This window comes from Tetrao urogallus (genome assembly GCF_951394365.1).
Source record: "Tetrao urogallus genome assembly, chromosome: 7".
Taxonomy (NCBI): Eukaryota; Metazoa; Chordata; class Aves; order Galliformes; family Phasianidae; genus Tetrao; species Tetrao urogallus.
In genome coordinates, this window is record NC_136820.1 from 32,841,582 (window position 1) to 32,869,352 (window position 27,771).

Consider the following 27,771-nt stretch of genomic DNA (forward strand, 5'->3'; position numbering starts at 1 on the left):
GGCATAGATTAAATGCAATGAGTGGCTCTATAGTTTGTCCAAGAATATACACAAATTCTACTGTCTCATAAGAAACTGTTTACTTTTCTTGACACTTTTTCTTTGTGTATACGTAGCACTTCTAAAATATAGATTAGTATATTTCAGAGGTACGCAATGAAGTGCATTTCTATCCCACGTTTGCTTTCAGAAACTTAAGACAAAATAGTCTTTAATTTGTTTGTACTATTATACACTTGTATGTTTCTATCCCCTTCCAACCAAACCACCTGGTCTCTCATCAGAGATAACTGTAATAACTCTAATCAAAATTAGCAAGTTCTATCTTCTAATAAAATCACTATGTAATACTGTTGATACTTCCTGCGACAGACCCAATATGTTGTTTGTCCATGTGACTAGCTATGTACATCAGGACTTCAATCTCTATTTCCTTTGCAGGTATCTTTAGAGTTTTCCATACCTCAGTGAATTTCATCCTAGCTAAAATTATGTTTACATGGTGTCTCGCTCCAATTTATAGGAGGGAGAGGAGGATCTTTTATTACCTATATACCCGGCGTGAGATTAAGAAGCAACTGTTCAAATGTTGGTCCGACCAGTTTATTACAAATCTTAATCAGGGAAATGGGGAAGGGGAGGACGGATACTACTATAATTAGGGTAATGGGGAAGGGAAGGGAAGGGAAGGAGGGCGATAGAAAAGATAGAAGAGAAGAAGCAAGGAGTCTTTATAGGCAGCAAGAGGGACATAGTCACCACCATGGATCCAGCGAGGTTTGTAGTTCCGTCTTTGATCCTCAGTAGTGGTGGGTCGTTGGGCAGAGTTGTACAACGACGACCATGGTGATGATTGCCCCTTTTCAATGCTTCAAAGTGGTTGAGTCAGCTATCTTTGGAGTGACAGCTCAAACCCAAGGTGGTTGAGTCAGTTCTCCTTGCGGTGGCAGCTTCTGGCTCTGGGATCTCAGCAGGAACCTCCTTAGTTCTTATCTTTCTGGCCTTGCCAGCAGATAAGAGGAAGTGGGGAGGCACCAACTTGTAGCTTGCCTTCGCAGGATACAATGGTATCATCCCCCAGCCTTCCATAGCAAACAGGAGTTATTTAGTCACAGGCCAGATCTTCCGCCAGTGAACACTCCTGAGCACTCTCTTCCGCTCTTCTACAGAGCAAGCAGCTCTGGGGGAAGGGGCTTTCAAATGTTCCCAAAGCGATATCCATTGTCACACAGTTAGCACCCATCACTTGCCTCCTTGATGAGTCACTCAGAGTCTTATCAAAAGAAAAACCTCAGGAAGCAAGCTTTGAGCCAAAAAAAAAGGAAGGATTCTCACACATGGAAATTAAGATTTAATTTTGCTAACCTTCTGAGGGAATTGAGTAGTGATAGAACTACAGATTACTATAAAAATAGAACGTGTACAGAACAATGTTATTCATTGTAATTATCATAGAAACATTTGTTATAGTGTTCCTTCACCCTTCAAAAATCTACTTGGTTCAAAATATAAAGAGATCAATAATATTTGCATATAAGGTGTCGTTCTAATATGTTTTGCTTCTTAATCCATAAGAAGCATACTTTATGTAGTACATCTCTTGCCACCTCTGTAGTCTTCATTCAGACTCGATCTTGAAGTCCTGAAGCTGGAAAACTTGGGAACTATTCATCCTCATTCAAATAATAAATGAGATGTGAAATGAATTTCATGGTAGATGAATTCCCTGGAGATAGTTTAATAATAGCTTATGAAGTTTGCAGAATTTTGCAGGCAAATTATTTAAGTGGTCAATGTTTAACCGTAGTGGCAGGCGGAAGTTTTATACTGCAGAAATAGCTTATTAATAAATTTTATTTTAAATTTTAAACTACCAAAAGCAAGACAATATGGTCCTGTATGGGAACTGCTGAGTCATGGCCTGAACATCTGATTAATCACCTGAGGCGAGCCATGAGTCAGCCAGAGGAGCACAGGTGAAGGCAATTCACCTGTGCTGCCGGAAGGGGTGGAGCCAGGCTCTACTCCTCCTAGACCTATTTAAGAGCTGGCTACCAGAGGGGAAGGATCTCTTCTGGAGATCACCTCTTTTGGTGTTTTGTGGTGAGCTCAGCCAAAGGGTAAGCTCTTCCACCTATTCTCTTTTTGTGATCGTTGTCTATTTTGCCTAACTCTCTTGATTATATTGTGATTATAACATCTTGATATCTATTGTTTATACAATTATATTGTGATTATAACATCTTGATATCTATTGATTATACAGGTCCTCATTTCTAAAATCTCTAAAGAAACCACAACTGAAAAGAAACCAATAAATTATGCCTCCTTATCGGTTGGAACAATACCTCTAATACTTGAATGTGCACAAAGTCCATTAAGAGATGTTTATTTTAGCATGAACCTATGTAGTTTTTTTCTGTCTTACTGACTGAATCCTTGCTACATGCCACTCCCCAAGTAAATAAAAATATAAAATATTAATATAAAAAGGGGAAGAAGGGGAGATATTAATTTATTGATATTATTATTACCATTGTTTCAATAGAAAGATTTTCCAGTTTGCCTTACTCCTACAGTGTGATGGTAGCTCTGTCACTGGGTATTGCTATACCCTTAATAAAGGTATTATTACTTAAGGAGAGATAGGAGTTTTATTTCCTTCAGGGGAAGGTTGGTAGGAGGTGATAAATAAGCACATCTTTACAGTGTTGCAGCTGGCTAGATGGTCACAGGGAGTTGTGGGGAGAGAAGCCTCTCAACCTACCAGTTCACATCAGTCAGTTGAACACAATCCCACTGAAAAAGAGAGTTTATAGAGCTTGGTTTTGTCTTGTTAATAACTATATAAATTAGCTTAACAAACTCTCTGCCACTGTCTGAATTTTAGCTTATTTATGCTAATTTTGTCACTTTTGTCACTCATAGACAAAAATCTATGAGATTTTGTCACTTTGAAATAATACATGTTCACGTATGACATTTCCAAATACTAGGCACATTAATTTGTCCTGTTTCTAAGCATTTTTATTTTATTTTGAAAAAAAAAATGTATATGTCTGCTTTTGTGTGTGTGTATGTTATGGTTTTAGAAGGCTTTGTTTTCTTTCTCTCTCTCTTTCTCCCTCCCTCTTCATTTGTGAATAGTGACTTATAAAATAGCTACATCAAGGAAATTCTCATTAAATCTTTCCCTAATCACTCACTCAGGTTTTTACAGTTCAGTACTGACTCAAAATAAATAGGCTTATTCAGTCATCCACAGATTATTTCACCTATATTAACATCTATTCACCTATATTAACAGCTATTCCTTGGTATTAGATAATAATGAGAAAGTGAGCAACTTTAACATTGACAATTCTAATGAATTTGTAGAATATTTAGAATATTTTTCCTCAAAGGACTCTAGAACATACCTATAACCTATTTAACTGTTTTCATCATACAGAGGTTTGAGGCTATATAATTTATTCACATAAATGTTATTATAATTGACCATTAGTAATATTGTTACAGTGAGTATCAAAGGAGCTAATCATAATGTGCAACTTATGATAATGTCTTGCTATCATTTTATATCACAATGATGTTTCAGTGGATTTACATGACTGTAAAGCTAACCATTGTATTATGGTTCACTATGATTAATGTGACCACCAATGAAAGCTGATAATAATTAGCCCCTTCTGTAAACTGTCTCTAAATAGAATATATCCCCTAGAACAAATTTAATCTTATTTTAAGTGTGAAACATGGAAAATGACTTTTCTATCGATCAATATGAAATATTTAATAAGAAGTGGAATTCTACTGTACACTGAAAAATGATTTTTTTAATTACTGCTTCCCCAGATCTTGGTGCAAGGTACAGTAGGAGATGGTTTCACTGGAGACATTGGACTTGATGACATGTCATTTCTAGACTGTGCTGTTTACAATGGTAAGGACAGATTTGAAGCTATATAAATCCCTTTTCCATGCACTGATTGTTTTCTGTTATTTGTAAGTAACATAAAGTTTTCTTCTGGAAAAACACAACCAGATCAAACTAAGTCAGTCTAACAAGGAAATTCAGACAGGAAATAGTAGTGCACTTAGGGACCTAAAGAGATCATTTTAAACAAGTTCTTAACAAATAGGGAGCTTCCATATTCTCTGGAATTTCGTTTGCTAGATTTATTTTCCTTCTAGTAGTGTAAGTGTAAGAAAACTGAATTTTCATTCAGTGAAATCTGTTTAATACAACCTTCCTCCTCTCCTGAATAATATTTAAAGTTGTTACATGGGCACTCACTTTACAGTGTGCAAGCAGTTCAGATAATAAGGCAGTCTGCCTTATTTTAAGGGGATTTTAAGGGGACTACTATTAGCTGCATCTTTATATATAGCCTGATGGATCATCATAGAATGGCTTGCCTTGGAAACGGCCTGAAGTATCATCTAGTTCTAACCCTCCTGCCACGAGCCGGATTGCTACTTACTACATCAGGCTACCTAGGGCTGCATTCAGCCTGAACACCTCTCTGGGCATCCACAACTTCTTTGGGAAACCTATTCCAGCTCCCAGATGCCACTTAAGAAATTCAAACAAGGAGAGATGGGCTAATTAACTTCATGGTAAACTCACATATGTAATATCAAAGATGTAGGAATTTGAGCATACAGTTTTGACAATTTTGCACAATTTGAATGCTTTAAACTATTGGCATTTCAGATATGTTTGCTCCTAGACAAAATGGTGTTTCACAAATTATAGAAAATGGATTATTTCAAATAATAAGGGAAAGGAGTTGATCTGTCCTAAAGGTTATTGTGTTTGCAAAAGTTTTTCATTTTCCAGAGCGAGTTGGAGCAGAGTCTTGAATGTGGCATCTCTGTTCAAAAATTTCTGGTCAATAAGGTTCTTGATGCTATTAGGAGTTGTAGATACATTTATTATATCATATAACTATGTAACTATATAACTAATATCTATAAGTTATATAGTTATATATAGTATATATATAATATTATAATCATATTATATATAATTATAGATATAGTATACATAATATAACTATTATATAAAATGTGTTATTCATCATAGTTTTTTATATATATGAAACTAATACATATATATGTTATATATATATGTTTTATACATATATATAAAACTATGATGAATAACCATTCAAAAGGTTTCTCCTCTTTCATTTTTTGTTTAAATCTAAAGATAGTATTAGTGCATCATTCATTTGATATCATAGAGGTGGTTGTTACCTTACAAAAGAGATAGCTCTTTCTTGTAGGGAATTTATTATGTCTGGATGGTACTGTGCCTTAAGGAGGAAAAAAATTACTGTTCCAGACATTTTTCATATCAAGTCTTCACATGTAGTTTTTAATTAACCTAGGTGTATTACCTTATTGTATTACTATTACTGTAGTGCGTTGTGCACTACACCTAATGATTTCATTAGTGATTAAATTCAAAGAAGGAATTGTATAATGAAAATCCTTTTTCTGGACAATGATAGCAGAGGTTTTTAAGAAGTGAGAGTAAGCCTGAAGAAAGGTGCATAGTAAAGAACAGAAGGAAAAACACAAGAAGAATGGATTGAAAAGCAGTGGTGGGACAAGTTAATGATATCACATTAATTTTTGTAGAGGGAAAAAAATATTTCGTTATTGATGAAATTGAAAGGTTAAAAGATTATCTGGCAATTTGTACAGTTAATTATAGTAATCAATATGTTGTAAAAAGGCTACTGTTATCTAACAATCTGTTAGCTTTTCTTCTCAAGGAAACTGAGTTTTTTTTTAACTGTTCTGAAGGTCTCCCTGTTATTAGTTTTTGGAGTTTTGTTTAAATTTGAAAGCCAGGTAAGAGGCTTAAGTTCCTACAGATGTTAAGGGCTGTGTAACTGGTGGTTTGCTGACATGACCAACTTAGGGCTTTCCACCAAGGAAACCTAGCAATCGCATGTTCAATTGACTGTCTGCTGGGCAGCATTTAAAAAAAAAACGGCCTGGCCACCCAGAATTTTTTCCAGTAAAGCTATAACTTTGAGAAATGATGTGAGTGGCAAGGAAAGAAATAATTTGAAATCTGAGTGCCTTTGTTCTGTTTCTCAGAATTTTCCTTGTCTTTTAAAGGAAGCTTGCCAACAATCTCTACAACTCTGTCAGGAACTTCAAGTCCTATCACACTCCCCTTGAACAACTGCACAGAGAATGAATTTGTCTGTAGAGTCTCTGGCCATTGCATCCACATGATCCAGAAATGTGATTTTAGACCTGACTGCTCTGATAAGTCTGATGAATCGGATTGTGGTGAGTGTACTAAATTCTGTACTTTACTATTTTATTAGTTTCTGCTTATTCAATCTATTGCTTTAACTACTGTTTATTTACCTTTGTCTTTTAATATTAAGAATAATTTTTTTAAAAAAATGATTTTCCCTAGAAAAAGAATAAAATTTTGCTCAAAATGTGTAAAGCTGAGGTGCTTTCTGCCTTTTAATGGGACAGTTAGACTGATGTTTTATATTCCAATTCAACTTACTAGCAAAATAGGAAAAAGAAATTCCCTTTTCTCAAATTAATTAACATTAAGTTTTTCAAATGTTGAACAATTCAGATTGGAAGAGAGAATAACTCTAGTCTCATGTTTGGGGCATGCATCTGGGATACTTGGGTTCATTTCTTACCTACTTCTGTGACTATTCAGTATTTTCAGCAGCTGGCTGCTGAAGTTCAGTTATGAAAATAATGATGTTTTTGCCATTACTTTGTTCACTTGGTAAGTTTGATTTTGCCAAATGAGCTTTAAATTCTGAACTGACAGAGTAATTTAGTGTTAGGCCTCCTAAGTTAGAGTGGGAAAGTAAATTTAATCCTGTTACTGGTCCCAGATGTTTTCCTATGGCTAGAGTACGCAGTGTGGTGCACTCCACGCAAAAGTCAGTGAATCCCAATCTGTAAATTCCCAAAGACTTGATGAGAACCATGGAGCTGGGATAATGGACAGTGCCACCAGACAATGCCCATAGATTTCTGAAACATTTGTTTATTACTTCGGAGTTGCACCAGTTCACACTGTAGCATTATAGGAGACACTGTCAAAGACTTTCTGCCTTAAAACACAGTTGTTGAAAATGTTTCTGTTCAAAAGCTAATTCATGAGAAATACAAACATCTCCCTGATGATCAAATCTCTTCATTTGTTACCTATGATGTAGGGAACTCCAATCACTTCTGTCAGAACTGAGGACTTAGCTAATAAAAGTAACATTTGACTTCCTCCTGTCTTTTTCTTGGGTGACTTAATCTGATGTATAAATGTGAGTGTGGTTATTTCCTATAATGTGTATAAAACACAAACCGTTGTAAAACTACACTGAAAAATATGTCAAGAGACCTCTGGATAGACACTTTTTTCCTCAGAAATTTATTATGTCTTACAATCTTTTCCTTCTGAGACAGATAAGTACTGGGCAGAATATACTTTCATACATTTGCTTTTTCTGCAGCCTCCAATTGTTGCTAGCATTGTTGGCAATTTATCACTCAAATGACAATGCTGGAATAGAAGAAATTAAGTATGTCTCGTATGAAGGCAGAAATGTTTTCTCAGGGAAGTGTTATCTTTCTCAGAGGCATCTGAAGGAATTTTTTTAAAACGTGTTTTTTTATTTAATCAGGGTAGAATACCATAACACCGTGCTACTCTGTAGTCTCAGGAAGCATCACAAATCCTCATATGGATAGTGAACTAGACAGACTACCCTGGCTATACTTTTTTTCCTCAATGGAGATATGAAACTATAATTCGTAACTCACTTTCTCCTTAGTCTATCATTTGTAGTCAAAATTCTGCAGACTAAGTAGCATAAATGAAGAAACAGTTAGCTCCAATTCAACACTCAAATATTCTTTAGGGAGATGCATTATGAGTGAGGGATGGGATTTCTTGTCCAGTTCCTCAGGATATCAAAAACTGAGACACAAGCAGCTGTATATTTATTTAGTAAGATAAATTCAGTACTTTACACCAACGTCAAATATTAGGATTATTATGTAGTTTTCAGGAATTTCAAGGACTGCTTGAAATAATGAACTGCTTTTTCAGAGTTTTTGTGTAGGATTTTTTAAATAAATTTGCAATGACTTTGTAATATCATCAGCATGTTAGAGTGAAGTAGGACTAACACGCAATAACATCAGATGCATTTTACATACATTCCAGTGTGTATCACGTGCTAGATTATTTGAATGACCTGAAAGCTGATCAGAATACATTTAGTAATAATTACCAAGGGGGTAAAGGAATTGCTTTATTTCTGAAAAGCATCTGCCTCATAGGAAAGAACATAGAAAATATAATAGATATTTTATCTGAAGAGGAAAAAATATAAAATTTAGAAGTGTGTAAGTATTAATTGGGTTCTACAAATTGAATCCCTTTTTTCTATTTATTTTATAACAGTATAAATTAATAATCCCCTCTTTTTATATAAGCATGAAATATTTGCTGTTCATCTCTACAGCTAAGGAAATCTGCGATTTTGAAGATAATACCCTGTGTGGATGGTATCAACCAGCCTTGCAAGAGATATCGGAAACTGATTCCATCACAAAAATATTTAAGTGGGAACATGGAAGTGGAGCAAAACTATATCCTGGAGAAGAAGAGCACTGCCCATCAACTGATCATACTACGTGAGTAAAGTTTTACAGATAGTCCACTGCTTTTTGTACTGAGTTTAGCTACGTATGTATTGCCACAGGGAAAACTGCTCAGTTCAAAGTATTGAAGCAGTTTATTAATTTATTACTGACACGTGTAACTAAGTGAAAATTAACAGGATCAGTGTTGTCAGTATAATAGGTAAATCTAGTAACACGATTTTAATAAACAGGTCAAAATTTATAAATGCTCTTGTATAAGTAATCCCCCCAAGTTCTCCCTATACAGAATAAAAAAAATGCACCTCTTCTGCTAGAGGACAAATGGAATGTAAGCATGTTGGGAAAACAAGTTTTACACACTTCTTGTTTGGAGGAGACATGGCTGCTTTGGCTTTATACATATCCATGCCCCTGTCTATATACCACTAATACATAAGTCAAGAGACATCGGCACTCCTTGTAGCACCTTGTACTGTCAGCTCAGACTTCTTGTAGTATCCATTTGGGGAGGATGCTCTGATCTATGAGGAGGTTGTTGTACCAGCAAAGCAACTTTTGAAATATCAGCATCAGTTTTTGGCTGCTGCTGTTCCCATTCTGTAGTCTCTCCACACTATTATAAAATTTTCCTGCTAATACTTTGCAAGCTGACTCGAAAGACTTTAAAAAAGGTTTACACAATCTTTTGTTACTGTTTAATTTATTTGATGGTGATCTTTTGATCACCATCAAGTTGATCAAGTTGATCAAGTTGATCAAGTTGATCAAGTTGATCAAGTTGATCAAGTTGATCAAGTTGATCAAGTTGATCAAGTTGATCAAGTTGATCAAGTTGATCAAGTTGATCAAATTGATTTGATGGTGATTTGATGGTGATTTGATGGTGATTTGATGGTGATTTGATGGTGATTTGATGGTGATTTGATGGTGATTTGATGGTGATTTGATGGTGATTTGATGGTGATTTGATGGTGATTTGATGGTGAACTGATCATCTTGATCAGTTTTGGAAGAATGCCTTCTCAAGTGGCAAACATATTTGCTTTAATGTGTTACTATCTATTGTTATCTGTGCAGTTTTGCCAGGAGTATGCAGCACTAGTTATCCCAACAATGGGTCTTGTGAATTCAGCTGTCAATTGGGAATTAAGTAGTGCAGTTTGAAACAACCGTAGTTAAACTGAATTGTAGTTCAGTTTAGTTTATATGTGTGTATATATATATATTTTTATCTGATAAATGTTATTACTTAATAGAAAAATGGATAATATTACTACTCTGCCAAGTCATTTATTTTCCATCTGTAGTATTCTGTTTTCAAACAAGATGTAATTAATTGTTTTTCCTTGACAAAATACTGTTTCTAAGATTACTGAAGAAAACTGTTACTTCATGCTTAAAGAATCATATTCTAAAGTGCCTGGAAAACAGAGGCATGCTAATGAAGAAATTTTTCACAGTGGAAACATTTCAGAACCTGAGTTGTCATTTACTGCAAAGAAAGTTTAAAAATGGCTTCCCTTTTACAGAAAACAGGCAGAAAGTGTAAAATAAGTTCAAAATTCTACAGTCCGTCTGAGAAGCAGACTGTTCAGGAAGGAGTTTGGAAGCTTGACTATTTGAGTCAACAGGTTTACTCTGTAGAAAACAGCAGTCTGTACACATGCTGCTCATTACCGTATTTTCAAAAATGGAAGTAATTGTTTTGGGAGGTTAGAATTTTACCTAATACCAATAAACTATCTAAAAGTGTTCTTTAGATGTTAATGATACAGGAGGAACATGTAGCATTCTGCTCTCCCAGAGAAGCTTTCTAAATCTGTTTTGGATTCTAGACATTGTTTGTGCTGATTATTCATTCCCTCCAAAGACGTACTTTTGGCTTCATTCAAAGAGGAGGAATTAGCTTTTTTTCATTGAAATATAAAATAATTAAAAAAAAAAAGAAGACAATTTAAAGATGCATTAATACAGCAAAAAATAAAAATTATTAAAACAAAATTCCTGAGTTTGAGTAGCACATGTATTAACTGTAAGAAACTTTCAATTTCGTGCAAGTTCACTTAATCTAATTGGGAACTTTCCTTACAGTGCCACTGATGCTCAATAACCCAAACAGAAAAATATTTGCCTATTTGTAGCAATAAGTGTATTTGCTTTCTGCTATACTAGTCCTTAAAGTGCAAAAATAGACTTCAAGTTAAAATCACACCAAAAAAGAAAAAAGCATTGCTATGTATCTGCTAGGTTAAAATGAGATTTATATTACATTTCCATAGCCTGAGATTATTTCTCTAACTGTAAAGGAAACATCTCATTATGATTATTGTGTACTTCATTAAAATAAAAAACACCATAAAGACAAAAATTCCTGATACATCACTAACAAAACCAAAATAAAAAAAACCACACACAAAAAATCCCCCACAATTACGATATTATGCAATTGTTTCCAAGTCTCTAGATTGTATAGATGAAGGAAGTGTATTCCATAAAAAAGTGCAAGTATTTAAGACAAATTGGCTGCCAAATGTTTCACTGGCTGCTGTTTAAGTGTTATATATTAGCTAATAGAAGCACTATACATATGCTGAATAAGTCATCTCATAGAATTTTCACTGCAGATTTGTGCTGGAAATATCACTCTTTCTTCACCCAATTTTGCAGATTTAATGAAACTAACTATATATTGTAAAGAATTGATAAAATTGGAAGTAAGTTGTAGTTTTGAGGCAACAGTGATGTATTATAGTTGAGATCTTTTACACTGGATGTAACTGATGTAATTTGGTCTGCAGTTTACCCGTTCTCTATTTATAGATGAGAATGGAATCATGAGGATTCCAGATTACAGCAGGAAATATGGAACAATGCTTTGTTGAATTAAAACACTAAAATATTTTTTTCTCATTTTTTTCCCCAAAATTTACATGGGTTTAGATGAGAAATGAGCTGTAACATTATGTATTTTCTTATTAAATCACAGTAGTTTTGGATAGAAATTATTAGATTCATTCTGATACAAGAGTGGATTACAGTACAGTGTTGTAGCCAGCAGGCCAAGGGAGGTGATTGTTCCCCTCTACTGTGCCTTTGCATGGCCACAGCTGGAGTATTGCATACAAGCCTACGGCCCCCAGCGCAGGAAAGATGTGGAACTTTTGGAGAGGGTCCAGATGTGGGTCACGAAGATGATCAAAGAGCTGAAACACCTCTCCTGTGAAGATAGAAAAGCGGAGGTTGTGGGGACACCTCGCTGTGCCCTTCTAATATTTAAAGGGAGTTTATAAACATGAGGGAAATCAACTTTTTATGGGGGTATATAGTGATAGGGCAAGGGGGAGTGGTTTTAAACTAAAGGAAGGGAGATTTAGATTAGATTTCAGGAGGAAGGCTTTTTACTGAGATACTGGTGAGATGCTGGCACAAGCTGCAAAAGACATTACGAATATGCCCCTGGAGGTCTTTAAGACCAGGTTGGATGGGGCCCTGGTCTAGTAATTGTTCTAGCAGCTGGCAACATTGCCTGTGGCAACAAGGTTGGAATGTGATGATCCTTGAGGTCCCTTGCAATCCAAGCCATTCTATGATTCTATGAATTTACAGTGATCTTTCAGCAGAATTTCTGTGAATAGCTGGAGACTCAAACTGTCAGTTTCTCATAGATTATACATCTGGGCCACTCAGACATACGCTGATTAATTTTAAGGAAGAGGTGTGTACATTTGAACCTGTAATTACATTAAGTGAATTACGTTAACAATTTGAGAAATTGACTTGGGCATCTTGTATATAACCCCAACGCCTAGAGGAACAGAAGCTGTTATGGAATTCTGCTGTGGTTGCCCAACAGTCATGGGCTTGAGCTATAGAAATGTTGATAAATGTTTTGCAAAGAATTAGGTGACCTTCATTGTATACTGAAATGACCAGTATGTGTGTGTGTATTAATATAGAAATCTTATGGCATGTTTCAACACTTAGAAAACAGGAATTCCTTATCACAGTTGGGTTTAAATGCCATAATAATGAAGATATTAACCTCTATATGGTTAAATATGGACATAAAGCAAAAAGATAACTGAAAATAGTTATTTTTATTTGAGAAAATCTAGGTAATGGAATAGCAAATTCTTTGACATTAGCAGTGATATTTGGGTACAACTGTTAATTGAAAACATTGTAGGCACTTAATTGATGTGATAATTCATACCTAAAAAGTCATCAAATCTAATGAAGCAAAACCAAGAAGTACATAGAACAAAAATTCTATGCTCACATAATAATTATTACTCTGTAAGTAACTCCCCTGATAACTGTTTTTAACACATCTGCCTTGCTTTTCAGACAATCATTATCAGAATTTACCTTAGGAAAATTTAAAGTCTTCAAAGTAATATACTTTAAAACAGTTTTTGACAGCTGAAAAGAGAGCTGAGAGTCTAAGAACTTCACTGTAGATGAAAAAATTGTAGTCCCAGAGGGCACTAATTCTTAAAAAAAAGAAAAGGGAAGAAAACTGAATTTAACTACTTAAAAGCACTTATTTTTTATACACTGTTTCAATTAATATAACAAAACCCATCCTTTTATTACATGCACAGATCTCCTTTGTTCTGTGTCATTGTCCCTGACAGAGATGTAATAAGAAAAGAAACATTGAAATTACACTGAATACATTTTTGGTGCATGGCAAATCATAGGTAGTTTCCAAAACTGTTCTTCAGTACAGTTAAATATTTGGTGCGAAGGGGACACAGACCTGATTAACTTTGACCTGAAAATCACTGTGCAAGGAATCAGTGTTCGTGAGATAGGCTTACATGCAGAAAGATTTTTTTGGTCTGTTCATACTTGATGGGATGCGCTGACACCAAAAGTGAGGCTTTCTTTTTATTTAAGAACCGAGCCAATAGCAATAAGAACAAAACAAGGGATTAGAGGGAAAAATGGCCAGCTTAGTCAACAATCTCCCAACTTAGCACTCTCTCTTACAGCATATTTTCCCCTGTAACACTCTTGTAACAGAAGCTAAGAGCTAGCTATATTTCATCAGGATCTCCCTACTGTTATATTTTGTTTGTTTGTTTTTCTCTGCTTAAAATGCTTTTATGGCTATTGAAGCACACTGTGATGATCTACAGCAAATGTTGAATGCTGATTAGATGGTGACTTTGGGTGTGAATATTACTGGGTAGTTTTTGGGAAATTCCACTGATATCTATAATTTTATTCTTGTCTTTTTTTCCTTTTACATCTGTTTTTTCTTTTCTTTTTCTTCCCCTATCAAAGGGAACTGAAAGGTATAAAATGAGACATGAAAGAAAATAACATCTTAACTCCTGTTTCTTAAGTAGTAATCTCTACCCTGTGGGAAACCTGATTTAATAGATACATCGCTGTCACAGTATTTGCAGGTCTAAGGACATGAGAACAAAAAGTAGAAAATCACTGCTGCATCAGCCTGCTAGTGCCTGGCTGGAAGGATGTGCAAATCTGGAAATTGGAGGCAAAAAAAAAAAAAAAAAAAAAAGTTCTAAACTGGAGAAAGAGGGGGGAACAAAGGCCACCTCTCCTCCAGTTTCTGCAATTGTTAGCTGCTTTCTGCGTTACCAGAAAGGTAGCTGGTGATCTCCGTTCTCTCAACACTCTTAGCAAAGACAAATAATTCCTTGACCATTGTAGGAGAGTTTTTTTTCCAAGTTGTCTTGTCCTCCAACTAACTTCATACTAGTGCTTTGTTTTTCTTTCCAGACATCTTCATCGTTCAAGGAACTTTAAGCCCAAAATATAAAAGCTTTTAAAATCCTTTTGCGATACTGGGATTGGGCTTCCATATGTCCTGATGAAGTCTTCTCCAGGATAGTTAATATTCTTTCATTTATGTATCTTAAACTGGCTTTTTTACTACTGTTATACTTATCATTTCATCTGAATCTTAGATTCACATAACAATAGTTCTGTCTATGTGAAGTTTAGATGCTGACCCTCAGACATTCATGTTCTTATGTGCAGATCTCTCATTAAAAGCATAGAAGATTTCAGTTTCATTTCTCAAAAGTACATATACTCTCATGTTTTCCCTAGAGTGACTTGCTATGTAGGTGTCACAGGAAGATGAGTTCTGTTAGCCTTATAAGCACTTAGAGACATATTCTCTCATATAGGTGATTCAGCCATTTTTTAAAAAAAGAAATTTAGTCTTCCTATCTATCCAAAAAGATCAATGTAACATATTACTACTGTTGTGTTTATTATTTATTTGATATTACTGTACAGTAATTATAGCCTTTCTAGAAATCTTGATTAGATCATTGATCAGGAAAAAAGTTTGTGACAATTCATTCAGATAATCAAGGTACAGAAAATAGATTTACTTCTGCAGTGTTTTTTGAACAAGGTGCAGCATAAGGTATGTTTGTTCTCAAAGTGGCTGTGAAACAAGGACTAATTTGTGTTACTTCATTAAAGTACTGGCAAAGTATCATAAATGCTGCTTTACTGTGCATGCTGGTAAATATCTGATGTGACAGTAGAGCAATTAAAAAGACCATAGGTATTAGACATTTGATGCTAAATAAAAATATATTTGTTAAGCAGTTTTTACAGCAAAGTACAATTCCTTACTATGCTGAAATGTATAAAATTGCTAATTAAAGCTAATGCCTAAAGTAATTAGAAATTAGATTGACTTTTTCACCCTAAGCTTAGTTATTTGAGAAGAAAATTCATTCTCATTGTTTCCCTTTGCTTTCAACCTCACAGGATTTATGGAGATATGACAGAATGCTAACGAGTTGTGGCAGGTTCAGATGAGCCATGGAAACACCGTGAATTAATCTCAGCTCTGTGTCAGTCAGAAGCCATGAGGCTAAAATCTCCAATGGAGAAAATCCAACTAACATTCGGTGACTTGTATGTTATGATCAAAACACAAGGTCTTTCATCTCTGAGGCCATTTGCTTTGTGAGTTGGTAATGCTGCAGTAGTTTTAAGTGCTGTTGGTAAATCTTGAGAGAGTTTGAACAGATATTTTCTGAGAACAATGACGCTGACTGAACAAAGCAAAAAGTAGAAAAGGGGATTGGGCTAGTTAAAAACATCTTAGCTCTAATGTTCAATTATAAAGGCATGCTTATTTTCTGCTAAATTAATTAGGCTTGAGTTCCTGGATGTCACAAGATCTGTTACTTTAGCCTTCTGATATTCTAAGGAAACCTTAATTCAGTGATACAATTTCTGCTCTTAATGTACCCAACATATTATGCGATTTCAAAGAGTAGTTGTGATATTTGAAAAAACATATATAAGTTCAGTATAGAGATTTTCAAAATTTGCAAATGAACAATCCTTGCAAAAAGCACAGCTGTACAGGAATATGCAGCAATTATGATTTGCCTGAGCAAGAGATCTAATGTTTTTGAAACGGTGGCTGCTACTTCCGTGAGGTCCTGCTCAGCTAGTGAAACAGAATGAAATCTGAAGCGCATCAGATTTGAGGTTTATTCAGCATTGAGTGCTCTCTTCTCTGACTATAAATGGTATGTCAGTGCTGCTGACTATAAATGGTATATCAGTACTGATTAGCTCCAGTCTAATTTTAGCTAATGCTGGTTCCTATTGCTGTACTATGGGAGTGTGGCCCTTAGCACGAAACACAAAATTGTCCCAGGGCTGACTTACTACCTCCAATCGTCTCTCCTCTGCTGTGATTACATTCTATTACTATAAAAAACACGTAAATTTCCAGTCTGTTCTCCAGCCAAATCTGCACGGCCCTTTGTATTCTTTTATTCTTATCTGATTAATAGTGACAGATTAATCTACAAAAAGTAATTATGATTCCTTTGTAGAATTACAGTTTTTTCTCTACAGCTTTGTTCGTGATATACTCTGGACAGCATGGGTGTGCTTTTTGTGTTTTTTGTGTTGTTGTTTTTTTTTTTGTTTTTCTTTTTAATTAGAAGTCTTCTAGAGGAGACTTCTGCTTCTCTTACTATTTTAACAAGCAATATACTTCTTAACAGTGTGCTAACAGCAATGAAATTACAGCTTTTTTTCTCATTAATTTACTTTAAAAAACGAAAAAGAAAAACTTTCCGAATTTGCATCCTTGAATCAGAATCCCTATTTTACAGAGACAATCCCCCAAACAGCTTCAATGCATTTAAAATGTATAGAACAAATTTGAAATGGCTGATGGGCAAATTGTCTACATTCCAACCAGAAGCACCAAAAAAAATCTTCCTCGCCAAAAGAAATGACATCCTGAATACAAAATCATACCTCATAGCAATATGCCACAGGAAGTTTTTACTACACCAATTCCGTGTTTGTCACTTTGTATTGATGAGTGTCTGAAGAGTTTGATGTGTTTCAATATGATTTATTTATGTTAAACTTCTTGTCTCCTTCTGTTTAGGCTGTGCTGACTGTTATTTTTTCAAGCAGGAATTTCTTGGCAGCGCAGAAATTAATTACAATACATTAAAACAAATCTTTAAAACTCTGAGAGGATTAATGATAGCTGAGAGCACTAGAGGTACTTACACTTAGGTATAAGTGAAAGAGAGGTATGAGCTTTATGTAATGTTTTTATGCTCCATAGAGCTGTTCTCAGTAGTATCATTTAGATAACTGTGTGTGCATATCTATCTATCTCAGTCGAGAACCCTATTTGTAGTGAAGTGAAAAATGCAAAATTAAGTCTTACAGGCTCAACAGCTTATTTTGAGAATGTGGTTATTGTACCACCTAGAATATGGAAAATGAAAGGAAAGGAGTATTTCAGCCATGCTAAGAGGAGCTTACTGTATGTGCTACAGTGAATGTGTTTACCACTGTCTCCCATGTGTATTGTACTTATGTATGTACAGTTCTTGTGATTCTTGAGTTGAATGTGTAAATGTTACATCAGAATAGAGACTTGGGGAAAAAGGTAATGAGACAACAAAAATAAATGTATTTTAAAATGTTTATAGTATTACTGATTTCCATTCTTTCACCAGTTCTCTACTCTCCTGCCTCTTCTCTCTGTTTCTAAAGTACTATCTGAGAATACATAATATTTCATCTGGTTACAGCTCTTTAACAATATGAGGATGACATGCAGTTGTAGTGCACTCTGAAAAAAAAACATCAACATAATATTGCACTGAAATGCAAAATGTCTCCAGTCTCCCCTTGTTCCTCTGTAGAACAAGAAGCTCAACTTTGAATTTTTGGTGACTGTACCAGCATTTCAGAGAAATAAGCCATCCTCAGTAAAGAAGTCTGAGGTATTATTAGATTGCAGGTTAAAATTATTGTTTGACTTCAGCATAGTTTGTTTGTTAGCATCTCCTTATATCATTAGTAGCAAATTTCAGATAAATGTTTCTGGAAAAATAATCTAGTATTATACGCAGCCATCAAAGTAATTCAGTTAAGACATGGAAGCCATTTGTTGATGAGAAACTGATGGAAAACAGTAAATTTATTTACATATTTAAAAGCAGTTTTTGTGTGTGTGTTTAATGAATCCAAAGCAAGTATGGAAATGTTTTTTAGAGAAAAATATTGAATTTGATAAGTGCTAAAAAGGCAATTCTAAGCTTTGCTCAATCCATGCACCTGATCCAGTTTTAAAATGTGCTTGGGATGCAGTGATGACTTTGAGATTTTGATTAGAAAATCATGGGATACAAAGACTCTTCCCATGGGAGACGAAGAAATTCCTGATCAATAAGGCTTTCACAATAACACCTGCAAAATTTTCTGTACCAGAGCTTTGCCATACAGTATAATAAGCAAATAATGAAAAGTATAGTAGAGAGGTAAACTGGTAAATTCATGTACCATAGTTATATGACTTTTAAAGAACACTGATTTTATGTCCCTATTAGTGCAGAAATCTAGTTTAGTAACTAGGTTTAAAGAAAGACTGAACATCTGCAGATGCAAATATCTAAATGAACATTGGTCCAAGGAGAAAATAAGATATTTGAGATGCAGGATGCTCTTGTAATATTAATAAAGTAGAAGAGCTTGATCGGTTTATAGTAATTTCACATGCAAGGCATAAGGAAAAAAAAAAAAAAAAAGAAATATTAAACTAATCCAAAATGACTCAGAAGAAGTAGATTTGTGGAAGTCAGAAATGTATAGGCAACTTTTTGTAAACCTAGCTAAAAGATAGCTTTTGTAACAGAAGCTCTTGGAACATTATTTTCCATAATGTCTACATTATGACATGGCAGCTGGCATGGCAGTACTACTTTTTGTTCTAAGTTAATTACTTATGAATGCTAAATGCTAATGAAATGGGAGGTGACTAGATAAAGTATTTTTAAAATGACAGCAAAATGTTATTTCTTTTGGAAATTACCAGTATTTGAAATTAAATTTATCACAAAATTCTATTAGTAAGGATTTGCATTCCTGACTTCTGATTCCTTTCAGTTTTATTATAAGAAAAGTTTACAGAAATGTTTAAATTTCATTGAAAATCCTGAAATATATGTATTTTTTCTAGTTGTTCAGTATTGATTTGAGTTACTGTCTATTTAAAGCCTATTAGAATTTAAGTGGTTGGAAGTGTTTCATGCAGAAAATCTTCCTCTTCTATGCAGTGGAATTGATTAAGTTATTGGAGTTCTCATTATCCTGTAAGATTTATGGAACTTACTCATTTTACTTGTTCAGTCTAGTGGGTGATGTCCCTGCCTATAGCGGGAGAGGGTTTCAACTAGATGATCTGAAGGCTCCTTTCCAACCTAAGCTGTTGTGATATTGATTCTTTTTCTGCGATAGTATTTTCACAGCTGCAATCCTTCGCTCAGGAAAGGGCCCTTTTGAAACCAATGAATATGTTACATATAAGTCACTTTAAGACAGGCTGTAAAAGTTCTGTTTGTATGTTATGATTTGTATTAGGCTATCCTATATAATCTACTGAAAGATAAGTAATCAAACTATTTCTGGTGCAGATAGTGAATGCATAGCAAATACAGATACTACAGAAACGATGTGATGTTCTCTCATTCTCCTTTCTCTTCATCTCTACTATAGAAGCATGATCTTCCAAATTTCCTTCAGATTCACAAGCATTATACATCTTGAATAAAACCTTGGCCACTGGCCTCAAACTCTCTCTTTTCCACATTAAGTGCTGCCTCCTGGCAGAAACAATGTGCATGATGGGCAATGCACCAAGTAGCTATTACTAGAAGTATGAGGAAAGTGTGAACTTAAATAACAACATAGGTAAGTCAGAGGAGTGAAGACAGCAGAAACATATTTATCCAGCCTCTTCTGATCTTTCTCTTTCTCTTTACTTTCCCATACATCCTTAACATTTTTTTCAACTGCGCACACTCCTTTGCTCAACAGGCATCACCCAGTGAAGTGTATCACCCAAGGTTCTTTAATTATCCAGATAGAGATGTGATTTTGGTCAAATTTCAGGAAAAAGATCCAGTCAAAGACAGCAAGTAAGAGATGGATGTCTGAATTTTCATCATACTGTTGATTGTAATCTGTTGCTCATTCAAACAGATCTCACTGACTGTTCTGAACTCGCAACAGCTTTTACAGCCAGAATATTGAGTATGTTTTCAGATCTTTTTCATTCTGCTTGTTATTTTCAACTCAGCCCCCTTGAATGTTGTTCTCAGTACTGTACAACATTCTTAGGCCACAGTGCAGGAATCCCTGATTTTGCTTCTCGTATTGGTTTTAAATTTTGTTCTTTTTTTGGGGAAATTTGGGCATTCTTGGGCTACTGAGGACATGAATTCCGGATGACAATTAAATTCTGAATTTTAAAATATTTTTGTAGACCCGAAGAGAATTCAGTGTTCTTGTACTGCCAGACAAAACTGGTAGAATAATCAGAAATGAGATAAAAATAGAAGAAATTCAGTATTCCTACCTGGAAGGAATAGATTTCTTCAGAGGAAAGAAAAGAAAGAAAGAAAAAAAAATAAATATACCAAATGCAGATTATTTGGAAATATTTGTAACTGTATATGTGTCAAAGTTTTCAGCTGTCACTGCAGCTTGTTAGGAAAAGCTATTTTAATTGCTTTATTTTGGAGTCATACAAGCCTTCGGGTAATTTGGTAAGTATATGTTTTTCTATATTTTGAGCATATCTTTTGCAGTAGTTCATATGCAAATACTTATGCTACTTATGTAAATTCATGCAGTAATTATAAAGATGTCTACATTGCCATGATACAGCAATAAAAGAAAAGCTTCAGGGCCACTTCTGTCTTTTGCTTCTGAAAACAAAAATAAAATTGTGGAGAGGATTCAGAATTCCAGATCATTACTCTTCTCCCTGGCAGCTCTTGTCTTTATCAAAGATTCCCAGCCCATTAAAATGTTTGATCTTTGCAAAGTGCAGTTTTGCCTCACACTTCAAGAAGTATTTATAGAATTTTTACTCCTTCAAAGTATCCTCTTCTACATGGCTTAGAAAAAGATTTGTTATTTTTTTCTCAAAAATTTTGGGCATTTCTTTTATAAGAAATGACATTACAATCTTGCAGAGTAGTTAATTCTATAATATAAGTGGTAGTAAAACTGTTGATCATGACTTCTTGAGTGTATTTCATTTCTATTTTAAAAAATGTGCTTTATTTTATCCATTTGGTGTTAACATGTAAGAAACTGTCTGCAAAACAATGTAATCTTTCCCTGCATAAATTCCTTCATTTTATGAGATACTTTAGTAGTACTCCCCTCTCTATTTAAGTACAGCAGTTATATCAGCAGTTTACAGCTGTGGGTCATCTTTCCATGCTATAGATATGTTATGGCAATAATCCACTTCTATTCCTTTTTACCTTTGAAACTATTTTACACACATCCTTCCTAATAACTGCAAATAGAATGATTTTCTCAGTCTTGCGTGTTAGATAAGGTTTTGGGAAGCCTCCAGGAAGTGCATAATGAGTAAAAGTTTGTATTGCAGGTAATTAAAAGTGCTCCCATTTTTCTGACCAATGGAAATTCTAATAATTACATTACCTTGCTGAAGGAAATAACCTGGGATTTCTGTACCAAAACGACTTTTGCTATCAAAATTTTCTAATATTTTCACCTCTCAGTATATTTTCTCTAGTTTTCCAAGACTATAGCAGATCTCCTGTTAATTTTTCAAATATGAGACCAGGGAAGATGGAAGCAGTATTCTGTGTAACAATGACCTAGATGTTGTTTTGCAATTATTTGACAAAAGCTGGGGTTTTTTTGTTATTTGTTTTTTTTTTTTTTCTTTATCAACTGCTATTACCAGATTTTAATTTTCCTATGAAGCAAAATTTTTACATCCAATTGTCAAGAAAGAGGAAGAGATGGAAAAAGGTTTTCATTTAAATACATGCTTAAGATCAGCCAAAAGTTATAGAAAAGATAAGGAGATATTGGTGAAATATTACCCTCAGATATCCAGGAAGATTAGGCTGTTTGCAGTCTGTCGATCTGTCAAAAGTTCTTCCACCTGTGATTCTAAGGATTAATGAATTTATTAAAGGATTTCAAATCCTTAGAGAAAATTGCTGTGTAATATAATTTTGCTTGTTTCTACCCTATTTTATTCTATGTCACGTGTTTAGAATGTTCTACTCCTAAAGTGACTGAATGATAGAATTCATCAGTCTCCATGTTGCGTGATGAGCTATAATTAATATAAGTTGACTCTTGAAATTATTTCTACATGCAAATTATCATAATACATTTAATCTGCCATTTTTGTAAGTTTACAGTAATAAACCTGTATACACTAACTTCGGGGTTTTTTTAATCATTCAAGTAGTCAGTCATGAGTTCAGTGTAGGCATTGCAATATGAGAGGAGTCATTTTCAGATAAGCAATGAAGAAATTAAAAAATATGTATATTTAAGATTTTTAAAGATTTGGCAACAAGATTTCACAGACACTTTACTAGATTGAAAAAAAAAAAATACACCAACAGGCAAACAGAAAATACAAGAAACTCTAATGAAGATATTTCAGGTAAGGAAATTTTTAAAACGTAGATTCCATCATCAAGTTTGTAAGGTCCTGTTGGAAACATTCATGGCTTAATGAAGCACTGATTGTGCAGTATCTCTGTGCAACTCTGCAAAAAAAGAGAACAGAATCTTTTATTTGGTCAACAGCTGCATTGTCTTTGAAAGGCAACTTTTTTAGGAACTTAATCTCAGCAACCTGAAACCCTAAAACTGTCTCTCAGTATACACTCAAAGTCTGATCCACACCACAAAGGCAGTGTCATCTTTCTCAGCATAGAGAATTTCATCCAGTGTCTTGAAATATTTTACCTCCAAGCCAGGAGGATGTCCATATGTACACCAGCTTTGAGTAGGTCGCTGATTTCGCTGATGTAAGGGACTAAAAGTCCCTCCAGGCTCAGATATCTGACCCTGTGTAAAGGAAGACTTAGCTCTGTGATTTTCTTTCTTCAGATATGATACAAAAGTACCAAATGCCTTTTCAAGGGATTCTGTGCCATTCTGGCAATGCATTGATGAATTAAAAGGCATCCAGGTACCCAGATAGTAAATGTAATATATGTAAAGGAAATATTACCACTTCAATGCAACTGCAACTTAATTTTATTTTATTTTTTCTTTTTTTAATAAAGAAAACCTTTTCTCTCTGGACAGGAATACTGAAGAAGGCATATATCTGTTTGCTGACAGCTCAAATGGAGAATATGGTTGCACTGCTGATATTGTTACACCAGTCATTTCCTTTACAGGACCCCATTGCAAAATTACATTTTGGAACCATATGAATGGTTCAACAATAGGCTCTCTGGAGGTATGGAGGTGTACTTTGTTTTCCTTCATTCTTACTGTCTGAAATTTATGGGAGGAAATTAATGCCTTGTCATTTAGTTTCATTAGCGTCCAGGCTGTCAGTTAATGAAAATGAGCAATTGCTAATGCTTTACTGCTCTCAATATGTTTTGATTGGAGGGAAGCATTAGCTTGAGTATGCTGTGAAAAACATTTTACAACAAACTAAAATGATGATCTTTAAGCATGTGCCAAGTCTGGAACTTCGGTACAAGAAAAAAGCCTTGAAATGCATAATAACTCTTGACACTGAAAAACAGCAATAGATATTTGGAAATTTAGGTTTTTGTATGAATGTAGGAGTTTGAAAAAAAAGTAATTGTATGAAAATTCATTTTGACATTTGAAACTTCTTATTGCTATGTTATTCATTTGAAAGTGTAACATTTATTTCTCAAAGATTAATCATACTTCTATTTCTATGACTTAACAATAACAAACTTTTTTATTCATACCCTTTTCTTCACTCCAGTTAAAATCAAAATATTTATTGATAGGATATCTGTTTTGTTCAGCAGCTTATAGATAAAAAATGTCACTGCAAAGTAACTGAATAAAGCAAGAATATTGTTCTCCACGCATCAGAGTAACAATCATGCAAGTTCCCATGAGTGTTACACAATAATTTACAGCATCAGAGATGGATTTTTGAAATACTCAAAATAATGTGGCCAATTAAACTAAAATGTGTGATACTAAAAAACTAAGATATGGTGTTCTCCAGCCTGTGTATCTGATTAGCTAGTTGCTCGGAGGAAGCACACCTTATATATTCTTAACCTACTATTAAACAATTAATTTATTTTTTTCTCCCATGAGAAAATAGAGATCTTGCTAGGACATCAACAAGTGCTCAGATTTTAGTTTATCAGGGAGGTGGTGGAGTCACAGTCCCTGGAGTTGTTCAAGAAACATGGAGATGTTGCACTGGGGGATGTGGGTCTGTGGGCATGATGAGGATGGGCTGATGGTCGCACTGAATGATCTTAATGGTATTTTCCAACTCTTTTTATTTTGTGATGCTATAGTTTCTAGTAGGATACCACAATTTCACTCTATTACTTAATAGATTTTTTTCCATCTACAGCTTAATCAATTTTTAAGATATACCAAAGCCAAATCACAAAGTCACTGTATTTTAAACATTGTTAATTGTTGTTTTACTTCAATTGCTTAATTATTCAATTAACTATAAATGTAGAAATAATTTGGAATATAAAATTATTTAGATAATTTATTTTCTTTTAAGTTTTATAAGTCTTATATGAATGTGAATCTTATGTGGTTGAACATTGCAGATTTGTTACTGCTTTTATTAGTCTTCTCTCCCATGCCTTCCTCATTTTATTTAATTCGTAAGTTTGGATTTTTGCATGTTAGTTTACATCCGTGGCATGAAATGTTGTCTAGGATATATTGAAGACTCCTGCTATTCAAATGCATGAATGTCTTTTTGTGGTTCTATAAGTTAAACACCTATAAGTTGTCGCATTATTGTGCAACCTACACTTGAATATTAGCTGGAACTATTTTTCTTCACTTTCTGCTCTCTGACTTGGCATGGATAACTTTAACAAAGAATTAGCAGTCAGTTTTCAGTAGCTTGCTAAGTAATTTAAATGCACAGGTCTTTCGGTTAGATTAGGGTACAAGAGAAGGCCTAAATTTTGATGGGACTTGAATTTATGGCCATGTTTCACCATAAAATTACAACATTCAGCATGATATCAGAGAACACATGAACTTCTGATAAAGGAATTGGATTTATAATTTTGTAAATAATTTAAAGTCTGTGTGAAATTGTATGTATTGCTCTATATATAATCTCATGTTTCTATATAGATATACCTATACAGTATCTGCATAAGAGTAAGAAAAATCTATTATTCAGTACTCCATAATCATCTTAAATAATACATGAAACCCGTTTTTCTCTATTTTTATCTTTTTTCCTTAAAATTCGTCTTTTTTGTAGCAGTTTTTCTTTTCTATAAAGCCAGATGTCACTTTGTTTTTCTATTCTATTCAAAATATTACACCTGTTTCTTTTTTCCTCTGGACTGGAAGCTCTTCAGCTTCCAGGATCTGCTATTTGCTTGCCAAAGCTTACCTGTTATGGAATATGATACAAACTCTTGGGACTGCGAAAATTTTCAAAGTCCTTTTCTTCATTAAGATAAAGAATGTTGGGGCTGCCCTAAGAAGATTATGCAGAATAGCAATAAATCCTTGAAAGCAGAACTGGTGCAGGCAACTGGTGAACTGATGTCTATCTCTGTGAATGTTGCCTGGAAACAAGACTTAACGCACTTCATCACACTCCCATCTGGCTGTTATTTTTAGCTCGGTTGAATCTGGATGTTCAAGACGTTGTAACAAAGAATACTGTGGATTTTGTGCTAATGTTGAAGTGTTAGCTTTCTCTAGTTCAACAGGTTTTTAAAATAGTCTTCTGTTGTTCATAAAGATAAACTGTGGATGTTAGCAGGAAAGAATAAGTTTTTTTGTTTTTTTTGTTTTTTTTTTTTTCTGTAGAAGAGAAAAAAAGTTTGATACAGAATCAAGGCATAACATTTTTCTTGGAACTTAGATGGAGCAATTGAATGCAGTCTAATGGATGCACAAACTATTACATTTTTCAGTAACTTGTTAATTTTGTTTTTCATGTTTTACAAATGAATCTTGACCTTTTGTTGAACACTTTTTATTTGTGACTAGACATTCCAGCTAAGTTAAATGGTAACTTAGTCCAGTTAAATACCTGAGCAGAAAGTGTTTGTGAGTAGATAAGAAAGTTTTAAAGCATCATTTTAATCAAACTGTGGTTTATATCAACCAATCCCTTTGCACCTGATATTTAATGGTGGTATATAATTAAATTATAGAAGATACTTTGGACAAAGTTGAGAAACATGAAGTGAGTTTGTAATGGAAAAACTTTTTTGTGACCTGAATTTCCTTTTAGCTACTCTGTAAAACTGGTAATAAGACTTCTACGTTATGGACTCAAAGTGGCAGCCAAGGTCCAAAATGGAATAGAGCCGAAGTGTTCTTGGGAATTCGTTCAGATTTTCAGGTGTGTATTTGTATTTCACATGCTCTCCAGAAAACTGGCTTTAGATACTTTTATCTTCTGCGTTTCCCTATTGTTTCCCTTTTTGCCACATAAACATATTCTACCTATCCTAGACTAGATGACCTTTAAAGGTCCTTTCCAACTCAAATGATTCTCTGATTCTATGCTACATTTAAAAATGTTACATTGCCCACTACTTCTGTCTTGGATGCCCTTTAATTGAATTTCAGATTTCTTTTAACATTTATGGAAATTACTAGTGACAGACTAACACTTTTCAGGCTTAGTTTGCAGGAGTGAAATTCTTTGCTATTAACTCGGGAAGAGCAGGGACTGGTAACTGTTTGACTTATTCATTTTCTTTGTTGTTTTGTTTTTTTTTTTGTACATGGTTGATATTAGATAACTTCAGTAACTGTAGTGAGTAACTTCTACAGGTAAGCACAAGCTTACTGCACTATGAGAGTAAGAACATAACACTTCATGTTCCAAGATCTACAAGGACCATTGTTGTCTGTTCTATTTATGTTTCAAGTATATCTAATTAGTGTTTTATTCTAATATTTTTGTAATTTTTATTAGGTTATTTTCAGGGCAAAACGTGGTGTCAGTTACATGGGAGACGTGGCAGTGGATGATATCTCCTTTGAAGATTGTTCCCCTTTGCTCATCTCAGGCAGACCTTGCACATTAGAGGAATTCACTTGTGCCAACAAGTACTGTATTCCGAAGGATCAACTGTGTGATTTTGTAAATGACTGTGCAGATAACTCAGATGAGAATCCTGCCATTTGCAGTAAGTATGATGGGCTTTTTAAAAATTATTTTTTTATTTTTATTTATTTTTTAATATATAGTTATTACAAATGTGCCTGTTGGGAATTTTGAATGCTTCAGTACCACTGGCAGCCTATCACTTAAAACAGCAAACACATATGCAATAATTTAATTATATTCCTTGGTTTTTAAGGATTTTAAACTAATATTGTTTAGTTTGAAATAATATGATGAAAAATAAAAATGCTGTTAGTGAATTTCTCAATATAATTCAGAAAGCAGTGGTCTTTAATGCACAATAAAAATCTGCTTTCCATATGAAAAGAATGCGTAAAGAGTGGGAAAAAAAATATCAAACATAATACCTTTGGGAAATGGGGACCTGGTTCCTTTGA

The 27,771-nt window shown here is 34.2% G+C and overlaps 1 protein-coding gene across 1 annotated transcript in view; it reads left to right on the forward strand.

Annotated features, from left to right (window-relative positions):
• MALRD1 (MAM and LDL receptor class A domain containing 1) overlaps window positions 1–27,771 on the forward strand; it is a gene marked incomplete at both ends in the record, with an annotated part of 206,527 nt that overhangs the window by 53,764 nt on the left and 124,992 nt on the right. The window contains 6 exons of the mRNA XM_079538377.1: window positions 3,856–3,943; window positions 6,118–6,315; window positions 8,532–8,703; window positions 23,329–23,485; window positions 26,489–26,599; window positions 27,182–27,395. Coding sequence (XP_079394503.1) covers window positions 3,856–3,943; window positions 6,118–6,315; window positions 8,532–8,703; window positions 23,329–23,485; window positions 26,489–26,599; window positions 27,182–27,395 — 940 coding nt within the window. The remainder of the gene's footprint in view (window positions 1–3,855; window positions 3,944–6,117; window positions 6,316–8,531; window positions 8,704–23,328; window positions 23,486–26,488; window positions 26,600–27,181; window positions 27,396–27,771) is intronic.